Raw genomic sequence first — 14,919 nt, 5'->3', positions numbered from 1 at the left:
CCTGACCAGGGATCCAACCCATGCCGCCTGCAGTGGAACTGCGGAGTCTTAACCACTGGGCCACCAGGGAAGTCCCTGGTGCACTTGCTTCGTTACTGTCCCTTCTCTTTGCTTTGCTCCTGTTTCAGGACATTTGCATGTGCTGTTTCCTCTTTCTCAAGTGCAGTTCTCTCTTCACTTTGCCTAGTTAACACCTACTTTTCCAATCTTATCTGGGTTATCACTCCCTCAAAGAAGCCTTCTTCGACTTCCCTGATGAGGTCAAATTACTCTATAATAGGCTCTGTTAGCTTTTATGTAGCCTTGTCACAGCTACAAGTTTACATTTTGTGTAATTTTGGGATTAATGCCCACTAGATTGTAAGGGCATTTATCTCAAGGGCAGGCACCATCCCTCACATCCCACCTGATTTGTTTTTCTTAAACTTGTGTCCCTAACACAATACCTCTAACATGGTATCTGGCTCAAATATGTTGAATGAAATGAGAAGTGTAGTGTAAATATAAATAGCCCCCCCCTGACTTGGGGGGAGTCCATACCATGCTTGAATAGGGATTTTTCTGAATTATCTGCTTCCAGTAGTATCTCTGTTCTGGACGCAGCTCGTAAGTCTTCCTCCTGCCTCTGACCCTCAGTCTCTCAGTTCCCATCCCCTGATAACAACTGCTACTTGGGTTGTCATTCTGAGATGCTCCACGCGAACGTGCAAGCAAAATATATATTCTCGTAGACAGAAGTGCTTCATTCTATTTTTTTTAAATTTTATTTACTTATTTTGGCTGGGTTGGGTCTTCGTTGCTGTGCGCACCCTTTCTTTAGTTGTGGCGACCGGGGGCTATTCTTTGTTGCGGTGTGCGGGCTTCTCCTTGTGGTGGCTTCTCTTGTTGCGGAGCACAGGCTATAGGCACGTGGGCTTCAGTGGTTGTGGCACGCGGGCTTCAGTAGTTGTGTCATGCGGGCTCTAGAGCGCAAGCTCAGTAGTTGTGGCACACGGGCTTAGTTGCTCCACGGCATGTGGGATCTTCCTGGACCAGGGATCAAACCCATGTCCCCTGAATTGGCAGGATTCTTACCCACTGCGCCACTGGGGAAGTCCCAGAAGTGCTTCATCCTTTTGAACAACTGTTTCACTGTAGGAAAGTACCATAGTTTAGTTAATTAGTCTTTTCTTCAAAGACATTAAAGTTGTTTCCCATCTTTTCCTTCTACAAATGCTGCAGTGAATGACCTTGTGCATAACATTCGTGTGCATATGTGCAGTTATATTATAAATATCCCCTGAAACACCTTTTACTTTGGTTCAAGGTAAAGAGATTATGCAGAGGTGGCAGCAAGGATCTGGCTTAGATGCTCAGAAAGTACCTCAAAGGTGGGAGTTCCTAGGTTAGACCTCTGTCTTCAGAATCTAGGACTCATCTAGTCCCGGTGTACAACTAGAGTTTGGGGGCCACTTGGAAACTGAATTGCTCCAACCAAGCTCCAAAGACACTGATGCATTAACTATCAATACAATGTCTTAGTTTTTTTGCTGTATTCTTTCTCTTTTTATAATGTGACAATTGCTTGTTTGCTGTCATCTACACTAGACCATAAACTAGGCTAGGGGAAAGTAGTGAACAAGACAGATGAAGGCCTTGGTCTCCCATGGTTCTTTTTTTTGGCCACACCAAGCAGCATGCGGGGTCTTAGTTCCCCAACCAGGAATTGAACCTGTGCCCCTGCAGTGGAAGCGCAGAGTCTTAACCACTGGATCTCCAGCGAAGTCCCCAAGGCCTTGTTCTTATGGAACTATTTTTATTTTTTTTACGTTTGTAGGTTTGTGTGTGTATGGATTAAACGAAATAATGGAGGTACAGTGATTAGCAAATTTGCAATTTAAAATGTTTGTTTACATGTATACATATATAATACATATTCATGTATATAAACAGAATATTGGAAGAGTCATAATTATTCTTGCCATGACTACATTTTTTTTCCTCTCCCCCAGCCCCACACTGTCTCTTGAAAAGCTCACACCTTAACCTCCAAGTTAACCAAACCAGTAGGTTTGCTTTGAGCTCAAGGCGAGTGCGAAGCGCGGCCGGTAGGGGGCAAGAATCACCCAGGCGTGCCCATTACCTAAGCAAGGGATTCAAAGAGCATTCTCAGAATGACTTTACAAAAGGGTTACCAAGAAGTTAATTTGTTTATTCTGTGTCAGGTCACTTAGTAGTAGTAGCAATAATAATGATCATAATGGAGAATATGAAAATAAGGAAGTGAGAGGTAGTAGCGACAGATCTGTAGCAATCATTAATTGAGAGCAATAGTTTGTTCAGGTTACCGGGTGTGTGTGAATAAAAAAGAAGTGGGGCTGATTACGCTCTCACTCCTTAGGATCTGTACATGGCAGTGGACCAGCCGAGGGGCTCCGAGTTACTTGCGGTTTCACATTGAATAAAGTGCTTTGAGCAAGCCTAACAAGCAATGAGTAGGCGAATATTTTTTTCTAGAATTAACTAAGGTAACGAGCTTTTCAAAGTGACAGAGACGCCACTAGGTAACTTCCCGGCCCAGAGCCACACATCGAAAAGGTTTTGAAAACAGCTTCGGGCCCCTCCTAGCCTGACTTTGAAAGCAGGTGTGGGACGCATGCGCCTGGCCCACCGGTTGACCTCCTGGTGGCAACCCAGATCACGGACCTTCTTCCCGACAGCCCGCGAGGGAGAAAGGGAGGGGGAACGGAACTCTCGCGAGATCTTTCGAGCGCCGGCGGAAGCAGTAGACACGTGACTCTCCTAGGCGGCCTTCGTCTTCCCCCCTCCCCCTTCCTCGGAAACCCGGCCCCCTCACCCCTCGCCCACCCCGGAGCCGCGGTAATGGACGGTTTGGGTTCCGGAATTCCCTTGGATCCAACCACTGATACCGGGTCGGCAGGAGCGACGGAGTCCGTGCTTAGCGGCGAAGGCAGGGGTGGTCAAGATGGGGGGGGGGAAATCATCCTCCTTCACCTAGGAGGGAGGCGGGGCGGAGAGGGGCGCTGGGGAGTGGGGTGGGGGAGGGAGGAAGTCACGTGGGGCGTGCGCGCGGCGCCTCATCCGTTGCCCCACCCCCTCCCGGCGGGGCGGGGCGGGGGGGCTGAGGGGGAGGGGCGTCAAGATGGCGGCGGGGAGGTAGGCAGAGCCGGACGCCGCTGCTGCCGCCGCCACCGCCGCCGCCGCCTCCGCTCCAGTCGCCTCTGGTTCTTCAAGCTCTCGCCACCCGGAGAAGCTGTTCCGGCGTCGGATCCCGCGGGGAAAGTAAGTCCTCTCCTTAGCCCTTTTCTATCTCTACACTCCCCCTCCCGGACAGCCTCCCACTCCCACCCTCCTCAGGGGGCCGTGCGGGGCCGGGCTGGGGGGGGCCGCCACCTCACCCCGGCTTGGGGCCTCCCTCGCCCCTCGCAGCCCCCTCAGCTGCACGCCCTGGGGGCCCTCGGGGGCACGGTCCCGGCGGTGGCCCCGCCGCGCTCGCTTCCTCCGCCCGTCAGCGCCGGGCCCTGCGGTCGCCGCGCGTGGGGCTCTCGGGCCCTGGGGGCCCCGCTGTCCCGGGCCGGAGGCACCCCGTTTGGGCGAGGAGGCAGCGTCTGCGGACGCCGGTTCCGGCTCCGACTGGGCCGTACCCCCCCTTGCTTCCGCGGCTCGACCCGGGGGCTGCGAGGTCCCGGCCTCTCAGGAAAGTGAGCTCCGTAATCCTTCAGAAGTCCTCCTGCCGGACGATTGTTCCGGTTCAGGGCGAGTGCGGGAGGCGACAGGGTCGCCCAAGATCTGAACCCCCGCACCTGCAGTTTGCTGATTACCTCGCTGTCGGGGCGATGGGGACGGTACGTGGGGCACGTGGGGCCACCTTCACGCCTCACCCGGTGATTAGGTTAATTTTGCCTCGAGCTCGCTCGCTCGCCTCCTGGACCCTAAGTAAGCATCTGTGTGGAGGGGAAAGGCGGTTGGGAATTGGCTTACTTAGAGAGTGTTTGGCGTAACGAGCATCTAAAGTTCCCCAAACCAGTGTATGCTGGTGGTTTCCCAGAAGTGGTTTGGGGTCGGTTTAACCGCTGAGGAGGTTTGGATGTGCCTGAACCCTTGTGATTGTTTCTTTCCTGACCCTGGCATCCAGCTCCTCCCCTTTCCACCCCGGCTTTGTGTTTCTGTTTGGTTAATGTTTGCGGACCACTAACTTGATCCTCGCACAGAGAAGCTCTTTTTATGTGCGTGCTCCGTTTACTGTGGGAGGCTTTTGTTTTGGGGAGTCGCTGGTTGAGAAACGTGGGAAAAGAACGGGCGAGAAAATGAGAGTCAAATAAAGCAACGTTTTTAGCCATTGAATTGCCCAGCCAGTTGTAACCGCACCCGGAAGTTTGTACTAAACACGTGTTGATGAGAAGAAGGTTAAAAACTGGGTCCCCTTTGACCTTTAAAAGTTGATTATTAGCAGTTTATGTTGAGTTAAATGTGTCATATTCTCTAGGCAGCCAGAATTAGAGACGGAATAGGGTTTCTAAAGTGTCGGCAGGAGGGTCCAGAAAGCTGTCAAACCCCTAGTTGCTCTAGCGCGGTTCCTCAGAACAGTTGGAAACAGTTAAACCAGATAACAGTGCGGAGGGATTCCATTTTTTCCCAGTTATTTACCGCAATCAGAACTGCTTTTCATAAGCAGTGGGGAAAGCCTTCATCACTGGACAAAAGATAGTTTGTACAGAATTTCTAGGATAAAATGTAGAATTTGCTGCTGCTGCCTTGAGTGGGACATTAGTTTTGCAAGCAAGGGAACATTTTATTTTCATGTTTAAAGAAGTTGTTTCCAAAGTTTACCTTACCAAAGAAGACATCTTTACTGTTTTCCTCTGGATTCTGCTTTTTATCTCCCAATATAACTTTATTCCCAGATCTAATTTTGTTCCATACAATCCTCCAGAATTTTAAATAAATTTTATTTTAGTTGCTGGGTAAATGTTAAAAAGGGAGGCTTAGTGAGTGGCTTACAGATCGTAAATTCATCATCCATTCATCCATCCATTGAATGCTCTTATGTGTCAGTGTTACATGTTTTAAGGGTTTTGCTGAGATTACTATTTAAAAACGTGCAGTATGGAGATTCTTTTCATGTTTTTTTAAAGTCTTTTTTCGCCTCAAAGACTTTAGGTACAGATAACATATTGGCATTTCTTAGTCTCTGAATTGAGCTTTGATTTGAGACTTGCCGCCTTGCCTGTGAAGGAAGACAGCACACAGGTCTGAGGTCTGCTCTTAGCAAGATACCTGACTTTTCGTGAGGCTCTGTGGGTTTGTGCTTTGCCTTCCAAAAATTGGTGTAAAGATACTTTCCGAGAGGAATTGTTTTCCATTAAATAGACAATTAATAACCAAGATGATGTAATCCTTAAGTTTTTGCAGTTGTCTTTTTTAATGCTAATTGACAGATCCACTTTGATGTGGTTGAGCTTTACTAAGTAAGGACAACCTTGTGATACCACTGAAATTTTCTGTAGATGGAAAGGATAGGCTCTTGAAGAGCAGGAACTCTCTTTTATGAAAAAAAATATGGTATAAAACCCGTCAAATTAACTTGCTTATTTACCTCTTGGGAGACAGTATATAGCACAGAGCAGTGATTTTCAAACCTTTTTTACTGCATTCCGCAGTAAGAAATGTGTTTTACGTTGTGACCTAGTACATAATGCACGCATAGAACTCAGTTTTGTGAAATGTTTACACTCTCTGCGTGTGCTGCATTAATTCTGTCTGTATTTAAAATATTTGAATATTCTATATTTGAAATATTTAAAAATACTGGTCATGACATACTTAAATTATTTGACAGCATTGTTGTGACCAGCAGTTTGAAAAATACTGGTATGGCGTTAATAGCACAGAATCTTGGGATGGGCGGGCAGGGTGCAGGGCGCAGGTATCAGCCCTCCTAGGTTTGTAATTCTGCTACAAGCTTGCTTTGTTGTTACCTTGTTACAGTTCATCTCTCTAAGCCTGTTTCTCATCTCTGACAAGGGAATAACGGATAGTTTTTACTCATGGATTATTTTGAGAGTTAAAGAATTCCAACCATATAGTGAATGTCGAGAAGACTAGCCATCTGATTTTGATGGTGTGATGGAGAAAGTAGTGCCCCCCACCCAAATCTTTCTTGGGTTTCTTTTTCAAAGCATTTTTTTTTTTTTTTTTTTTCAAAGCATTTTTGAAGCTTGTATATAATCTGCACATTCCTTTGTGATTCCATTCTTCCTATAGGTTTTGCAATGAGAGTGAGGGGAGGGGCCCTTTACTGAGCAATCGCTGCTTGGGGAAGTAGGTGTTAAAAAATACAGATTATATCCTTTTAGGTAAAGAAAATCCTTTTTAGCAAACTTCTTCATACCTACCTTCCCTTCCTCCTGATACTCTTAAGGAACCAGCACTCAGTAGACACTTAATGAATACTTGTTGATGGACTTAACCAGCTAAATTCTAAGTGGATCATTATCCTTCAAATTCTTAAGCTGAGTGCCAGTCATCGACATCCAGGCTACATAAAAACAGAGTTGGGTCAAAAATTAGACATGTTTAGCACTATTAAGTAAAGAGAAAAATCCTTTTCAGGCAAAGATATTTCTTTCTTTCTTTTTTTAATAAATTTAAATTTATTTTATTTTTGGCTGCGTTGGGTCTTTGTTGCTGCGTGAGGGCTTTCTCTAGTTGTGGCTGGTGGAGGTTACTCTTGGTTTCGGTGCACGGGGTTCTCATTGCGGTAACTTCTCTTGTTTCGGAGCTCTGGGGTGCGTGGGCTTCAGTAGTTGTGGCACGCAGGCTGAGTAGTTGTGGTGTGCAGGCTCAGTAGTTGTGGTGCACAGGCTTAGTTGCTCCACAGCATGTGGGGTCTTCCCGGACCAGGGCTCTAACCTGTGTCCCCTGCATTGGCAGGGGGATTCTTAACCACTGCACCACCAGGGATGTCCGGCAAAGATATTTCTAAAATGATATTATATGTGCACATTTAAATATGTCTACCAGTTTCCTCTAGATATGCTAATTGATTAGATATATTGGATGTATGACACTTGAGTAAAAAGGGTGCTAGTATTTTATAGAACTAATGTGGAAATTAATTAGTGAATAAATTGCCAACAGGTAGTTTGTATTCTAGATATAAAGTGTTATATCAGCAATTTGAAGGAAAACATTTTTTGAACATTATAGTAATGTTTATCAATATAATGGTTAATAGTAGCTAATATTTATTCCACGTAGTGTAATATTTACTCAACACAGCAATCCTGTAAAGTAGGTTCTATTTTTATTCCCATTTGAAGATGAGGAAACTGAGTCACAAGTTATTACTTAACTGTGTTACACTGCTTAGCAGATGGTGTAGTCAGTATTTGAAACCAGGTTTTCCCCTTGACTTCATAGTCTCCTCAGCCTCTGTAGTGTACTGCTGTTGCTGCTGCAGGTACATCTCTTGTATCTGCCCAGAGCTATAAAGATCTGCTTCGGTCTCAACAAGAGGAACCTTGTCCTTGTTGATAGGTTTCAGTGTTGGTGTTCTCAGTGGGAACTGTATCCTTTCATTCTTCTGATTGGCTGTTGTTTCTCAGGATTCTCTTCCTGCCAAGGATGTCTCTTAGTTTCTGTCTACTACTGTGTCATTAGTCCTTATTTATCATAGACGCTTTCATAGGAGTACTATTTTTGAATACGTGATATTTTCAAATGTATTTATGATAAAAATGGAACCTTTTTCTTGTCCATTGTTTGAGATAGAATCACTCTGTGTTTAGTAGTTAGGAGTTCTTTTTCACCTAACAGTGTTTGTGTTTACATTATACTTAGTGGGTTCAAAGTGAAAATGTTTTTTTCCCTCTCAGGAATAAATCTTACTTGTTTGTAAAATGTGGGGAAGGTTGCATAATATAACCTTTTAGGGGCTCTGTCAGCTTGAGCACTGAAATTCTGTGAGTCTGTAATATTGATAGTTTCAGAATAGGAATATGATTAAATATTAAGGATTTTCCTTAATGGAGTTAGAGAATGGCATAGATGTGTCCTCTCTATCCCCTCCCCACTTCTCATACAAAAAAAGTGCAAGTAGGGAATTTGTGCCCAATTGGCTTGAGAGAAAGGATCCCTTGATTTTGTTTGTGTATAAGATGTATATAAAATTAAAATCTCTTTCATTAATAGCTCGTAAAAGACAATGTCTCTTACAGGCATTGTCAGTACTAGGTCACTGCTCAGATCAGAGGGTCTCAAATTGTGATTCCTGTGCATTTTGAGTAGGTCACTGATAATGTTACTTACAACTGTTGCCATCATTTCTTATGGACTCCAACAGGTTTACTCCCCAAATAACTCTCTTCCATGATATTTTTGTACTTATGATGCTAATTGTTCAGAAAATATATTTCAGAAAGCTCTTGTGAATTCAGTAACACATGGATTAATGGATCCCTCGGCCTCCAAGCTTTCTGTGGTCTGTAGTTTAGGAATCATTGGTTTAAAAGAATGTGCTTTTGTTTCAAATGTAAATAATTATTTCCAATATTTACTTTAAAAAAGATGACATTTTGATAGTCTCAGGAATTATTAATCTAGGTCAAAATAAGCCATACCAAGTGGGCTAAGACCCTGTATTCCCATAGGTCATTGGTCCTAATGAAGTATTTTATAGATTGAATTTTTTTTTTTTTTTTTTTTTTTTTTTGGCGGTACGCGGGCCTCTCACTGTTGTGGCCTCTCCTGTTGCGGAGCACAGGTTCCGGATGCACAGGCTCAGCAGCTGTGGCTCACGGGCCCAGCTGCTCCGCGGCATGTGGGATCTTCCTGGACTGGGGCAGGAACCCCTGTCCCCTGCATTGGCAGGCGGACTCTCAACCACTGCACCACCAGGGAAGCCCTGAAAATATTCTAAAGCATTGGTTTGCTCTCTTGGTACATATTTGTACTATGTACTAGGATAGTAGTTTGTAAAGTGTGGTCAACTATGTATTAGAAAAATGGATCAACTTTTTTTTTAAATAAATTTATTTATTTTATTTATTTCTTTTTGGCCGTGTTGGGTCTTCGTTGCTGTGTGCAGGCTTTTCTCTAGTTGTGGCGAGCGGGGGCTACTTTTCGTTGTGGTGCGCGGGCTTCTCATTGCAGTGGCTTCTCTTGTTGCGGAGCATGGGCTTTAGGCACGCGGGCTTCAGTAGTTGTGGAACGTGGGCTCAGTAGTTTTGGCTCGCAGACTCTAGAGTGCAGACTCAGTAGTTGTAGCGCACGGGCTTAGCTGCTCTGCGGCATGTGGGATATTCCTGGACCAGGGCTCGAACCCGTGTCCCCTGCATTGGCAGGTGGATTCTTAACCACTGTGCCACCAGGGAAGCCCCCAAATGGATCAATTTTATATTAAATCCATATTTTGACATTTCTCCTTGTCTCCTCTGTCATCCGGTTCTTTCATATTTCCATCTTGTTGTTTAATACTAATTCTCCCCTTTCCAGTTTTAATCTCAGACAGGCTTTTATTCCGAAGTTAAGTATTGAAACTTCACAGGTTACCAATATTGACTTCTTGATCTACTCATTGGAAAGAGAATGCATGGGCTTTGGGAATTTGAACAGTCTAGATCTGGGTGTGACCTTGGGCAGGTAATTTAAGCTTTTTGAGCCTCAGTTTCATTTCTAGAATTATAATACTTATCTTGCTCAGGGTTGTCATGGACTAGTGATGGACATGAAGAGCCTGACACTGTGCCAGGCTTGTAAAAGATACTTAGTCACTGTCAGTTCCCTTCCCTTCCTCCTATCTGCTCAAAATGCTTTCTTCCTTAGACTTCTTTTCTTTTCTCTAAAAATTTTGGGGAAATCTCCTTTGGGCTATCCTTCCTCTCATCCTTTAAACAGTAGGTCTGCCCTTCGTTTCATTTCTGGATATCTGGATGTCTGGATGACTGAAGCAGCAGTTCCTGTTAAACAAGAACCAGAGACGCTACCTACTCCAGCACTATCTTTGTAAATCACATCTTTGTAAATGATGTACAAGCGACGTAGACCTACCTAGTAGAGAATTTCTCTATGAAATGTCCTGCTTTGATCTAAAACAGTGGTTCTTGTATGTTGGGAAGTCGTGGTCATGGTATTCTTGGCTAACAACTTTTTTTTTGTAGGACATAATGAAACATTTAATTTCATTGCACAGTCTGAGAATAAATGGACTAGCTGAAAATTAGTTTATTTATGTAATGTGAAGTTAGTTCTTTGATAAAAACAAGTAGTCACATTTCTCATAATTATGTTTGTGTATATAAATTGGTTATTTCAGATAAATTAATGAGAAAAGTTAAAATTAAGAAAGCTCTGTTAAACTTTTTTTTCCCTACAAAATGGATAAAAATCCATCTTAGTGGTAGAATACTTTGATTTGGCTCCTATGAGTACAGTTGGAAAACCCCAGCTGAAAGTGTATTTGCCTGCTCGAATTAGGCATTTTCCCCCTAAACTCCATATATCTCACCTTTAGGTCTCCTGGGCTCAACCTTTTTCATTTTCTCTTGGCTTAACTCTAATTATCCATCAACTCATGCTTTTTTGTGTGTGTTTCATGTTCTCCCTTCCATTTTGAGCTTTTATTTAAACTTAGTCTTATGGATTCTCCTTAAATATCTTAGAATCCATTCCCCCTTCTTTCTCTTTACATCTCACTGTTATAGCACATCATCTTTTTCCTGATCTGCTGTAGCATTTTCCTAAGATGTCTCCCTGCCTTGGTCTTACTCTACCCATTCTCAGTTTGCTTCCATACTGCTGTGGAGTAATTTTTCTAAGTCACAAATCTGACTATGTCTTGCAGTCCTCTATCTGAAAACCCTTTAGTGACCCCTGATTCTCACAGGATTAAATGAGCTCTTCAGCATGGTGTTCAGAGCTGTGGGCGAAAACTTCTTCGTCTCTTGCCATCACCTTTGTGAACCTCGTATTTCTGTTCTGAGCTTCTGTACCCATGTTGAACTACTCTAGCCATCTTTCTTAGAGTGCCAGCATCATTCGTGCCCCCATAAGTTTGAATGCACTATCCAGAAGATCCTTGTCTACCTGGCAATTTCTTACCTGAGACTTGGCTCCATTGTCATCTTTGTAATCTCTCTCCCCAGGTGAATTCAGCATTTCCTTCTCTGTTCCCACAGCATTTTGTAACGTATACTCTTTCTGTGATTTGCATACTTTTCTGTCCTTTCCATCTTAATGTGAATTTCTTGGGATCAGAGACTATTGCTCTTTCATCCTTTTTTTGCCTGCTGTGTAGCAGGTTCTTCATAAATATTGAATGAACGGATCCGGTAGAAAATGTTGGTTTATGTTTAGAAGAGAGTTAATTGTCATTTTAAGTTTTTAATGTTAATATTTAATATTTTGTTCTAAAGATGGTGGAGCCAGGGCAAGATTTACTGCTTGCTGCTTTGAGCGAGAGTGGAATTAGTCCGAATGACCTCTTTGATATTGATGGTGGAGATGCGGGGCTTGCAACTCCAACACCTACCCCTCCCGTACAACAGGTAAGTGTTTTCCAAAGCCTCTGTAAGAAGTGAGTTTTTTCTTAATTTTACTTTCTATTATAGAAATAGGTATTGTTAAGCGTTAATTTTAAATATGCATGTGAATATTACTTTTATGTTGATTATTAGTCTTTATTCACAAAGTGGAAAATACTTGGCAGTGAAAATCAAGACATTTTCTGCTTTGATATATAACGTAAGAGATGAATTGCTTAGAGTTATTGTGGGAGGATCACTAATCTCAATATTTGTCTTTGTACTTTATAGGAATATTTTTCTGAGGTTTCACTATACACATTCTCTGAAAGCAAAAATAAGATTCTGGTGTTAGCGTAGTTTAGTGAAGATGTTATGCTTGCAAAGATTGTTACTTTATACCTGGTATCAGTGATTTTACATTCCATTTGAATGCAAAGCTTGAAAAATTTTTTTATTTTAATAAAATAAATACATCTCTTGTTCTTGAAACAGAATTCACTGCCGTCATTCTTTATTTCTTTCTCTGATGTTGTTTTCTCTCCAGTCAGTGCCACTTAGTGCATTAGAACTAGGTTTGGAGACTGAAGCAGCAGTTCCTGTTAAACAAGAACCAGAGACGCTACCTACTCCAGCACTATTAAATGTTAGGGTAAGAATTATTTAGATTTGGCATTACTATGAAAATAGTTTAGGGTTGTAGTAAGAAAATAACCTTTAATATGAAATAGTTTTATTTCACTAGTTCTGCTTTTTGCTGCTTCTTTCCCAGTATTCTATCTACTCTCACCTCCTACTTTATAAAATGTTTCTTTCACTCTTCTGGTAGTTATGTTGATCAAAAGATTAAGGGGAAAGAAACCCCCATTTTTTTAGGTTATTTATTGCAAGTGATAGAAAATTCATGAAGTAAAGGTGAACTACACGTTAACCCACTACACTTTTCATTTTTACTTGTTTATTTCAGCTTTTGTCCATTGGTATATATAATTTTTATGTGATTGTTATTGTGCTTTAAATGTAGAGTTCCACTGACCTTGTTTAAAACATAGCAGTTTTCGTTGTTGTTGTTACTGTAGGCTGGGCTGCACGGCTTGTGGGATCTCAGTTCCCCAACCGGGGATTGAACCTGGGCCATGGCAGTGAAAGCCCTGAATCCTAACCAGTAGGCCACAGGAAACTCCCTACGCATAGCAATTATTAATTTAAGCTCTAGTGGTATAAAAGTATTGGACTGGTTAAAATTTGATAACTTTTGATAAATTATTGTTGAGAGTTACATTTAAAATTAATAGTAATGTAGAAGATTCTTGTTAGAGAAGTCATTAACAAATAACTTGAAGGGGGAAAGAAGTAGAAATAGACTTAAATTTATAAAAATATCTGTTGGGGCTTCCCTGGTGGCACGGTGGTTGGGAGTCCACCTGCTGATGCAGGGGACGCGGGTTCGTGCCCCGGTCCGGGAAGATCCCACGTGCCGCGGAGCGGCTGGGCCTGTGAGCCATGGCCGCTGAGCCTGCGCGTCCGGAGCCTGTGCTCCGCAACGGGAGAGGCCACAACAGTGAGAGGCCCGTGTACCGCAAAAAAAAAAAAAAAAAAAAATCTGTTTTACTTTAGTTGGTTGAAGTCACAGACATTTGTTATCCTCAAATCTTGACTTTTTTTGTTCATTTTTGTCCAACTCCTAACTCCCACCCTCCAACTATAAAAATAAAATGCTATGTAGCTTTGCCTTAGGCTCAAAGGAAGCATCCGCATTATCACTGATATTTGTAATTTACCTGGGTGGATCATTCATGGGGGCATAGGAATTTAAAACTCTGCTTGGTGGTCTTATCTTATTAAGTTAAACGTTAGTATAGTCTGTATGATAGCAGACAAAGCATTGGACAGGAATCATAGAATGTTAGAAATGGAAAATGGTCCTCAGAGACCCCGGGCCTCCAGAGGTAAAGTGATTTGCCTAAGGTTATCTGATTAGTTGGGGGCAGTGCTGGGATTAGAAATTATGTTCCTAGTCCTTGTGTTATGTAGGGTGACTATACAACACAGCTTGCTTAGGATACTCTCATTTTATGCTTGCTGCCCCCAACACTACTATTATACCTTCTTTTTCTCAAATGGTGTATTTTAACTAGGTAGTTTATATCTAATGATATTTATTAGAACCGAAGTGCCAATGGTTGCGTAAGATTCTTAATAAGTCAGTTTTAGAGTTTTAAATGGCCTGTTGTATTTGTGGATATGGGTTGCATTAGAGAATAAAGAATTTTTCACAGGTTATATGGTTTTCTTTTCTAGCAGCAGCCTCCATCTACTACAACATTTGTGCTGAATCAAATAAATCAGCTTCCGACTTTGGGATCTACAATTGTAATGACTAAAACACCACCTGTAACCACGAATAGGCAAACCATCACTTTAACAAAGTTCATTCAGACTACTGCAAACACACGTCCTTCAGTCTCAGCACCAGCAGCACGAAATGCCATGACCTCTGCACCTTCAAAAGACCAGGTTCAACTGAAGGACCTACTAAAAAATAATAGTCTGAACGAACTCATGAAACTGAAGCCACCGGCTAATATTGCTCAGCCAGTTGCAACAGCAGCTAGTAAGTCTTTTTGTTTTCAACAGTGTCAACTGCTTGCCTTCATTAAGATATGTCAGTGTGTTTTTAAGGTTTTGCTTAGGTTTTAAAAGAAGTAGTCATGACGGGAGATGATATCTGCATGACTCTGTGGACTTATAGTATTTATGCAATTCAAGGGAAGCAAAAATTTAGAAGCCTTAGCCTTAAGCTTTAAAATGAAGTGTGGAATTATCAAGTGGCTACATGAACACCATGAGATCTCAGTTTTATAAATTGTGAATAACTGGTTAACATTTTTCTCAGTCATTTAAATCAGTGCTTTTCAAACTTTATAACTCTGAGTCACTTGGGGATCTTATTTTTTTTTAAATGAGTTTTTTTTTTTATTAATTTATTTTTTGGCTGCTTTGGGTCTTCATTGCTGTGTGTGGGCTTTCTCTAGTTGTGGCGAGCATGGGCTACTCTTTGTTGCAGTGTGCGGGCTTCTCATTACGGTGGCTTCTCTTGTTGCGGAGCACGGGCTCTAGGCGCATGGGCTTCAGTAGTTGTGGCACGTGGGCTCAGTAGTTGTGGCTCGCGGGCTCTAGAGTGCAGGCTCAGTAGTTGTGGCGCACGGGCTTCTTTGCTCCGCGGCATGTGGGATCTTCCCAGACCAGGGCTTGAACCCGTGTCCCCTGCATTGGCAGGCGGATTCTTAACCACTGTGCCACCAAGGAAGTCCCACTTGGGGATCTTTGTACAAAAACAGAGTCAGATTCAGTAGGTCTGGGATGGGGACCAAGATTCTGCGTTTCTCATAAGCTT

The 14,919-nt window shown here is 42.8% G+C and overlaps 1 protein-coding gene across 12 annotated transcripts in view; it reads left to right on the top strand.

Annotated features, from left to right (window-relative positions):
• Positions 1-3,139: 3,139 nt before the first annotated feature.
• The window catches only part of SBNO1 (strawberry notch homolog 1), a 58,224-nt gene continuing 46,444 nt past the window's right edge, over positions 3,140-14,919 (top strand). For 5 of the 12 annotated variants that reach the window (XR_003436765.1, XM_027125008.1, XM_027125009.1 and 2 more), the window contains exons 1-4: positions 3,140-3,282; positions 11,415-11,546; positions 12,070-12,174; positions 13,824-14,136. Coding sequence is in view for 11 of the 12 variants with exons in the window: in XM_027125008.1 (XP_026980809.1) it covers positions 11,415-11,546; positions 12,070-12,174; positions 13,824-14,136 (550 nt within the window). In the remaining variant the exon portion in view is untranslated. Of the gene's footprint in view, positions 3,283-3,725; positions 3,846-11,414; positions 11,547-12,069; positions 12,175-13,823; positions 14,137-14,919 lie in introns of those variants that run through there. The other 7 variants (XM_027125011.1, XM_027125010.1, XM_027125007.1 and 4 more) reach the window with 4 other exon arrangements.

This window comes from Aethalodelphis obliquidens, unplaced genomic scaffold (assembly GCF_003676395.1).
Source record: "Aethalodelphis obliquidens isolate GAN/ISIS:26980383/991018 unplaced genomic scaffold, ASM367639v1 scaffold28, whole genome shotgun sequence".
NCBI lineage: Eukaryota > Metazoa > Chordata > Mammalia > Artiodactyla > Delphinidae > Aethalodelphis > Aethalodelphis obliquidens.
The sequence above is the reverse complement of the archived record's forward strand: the minus strand, read 5'-3'. Positions and strand labels throughout refer to the sequence as shown.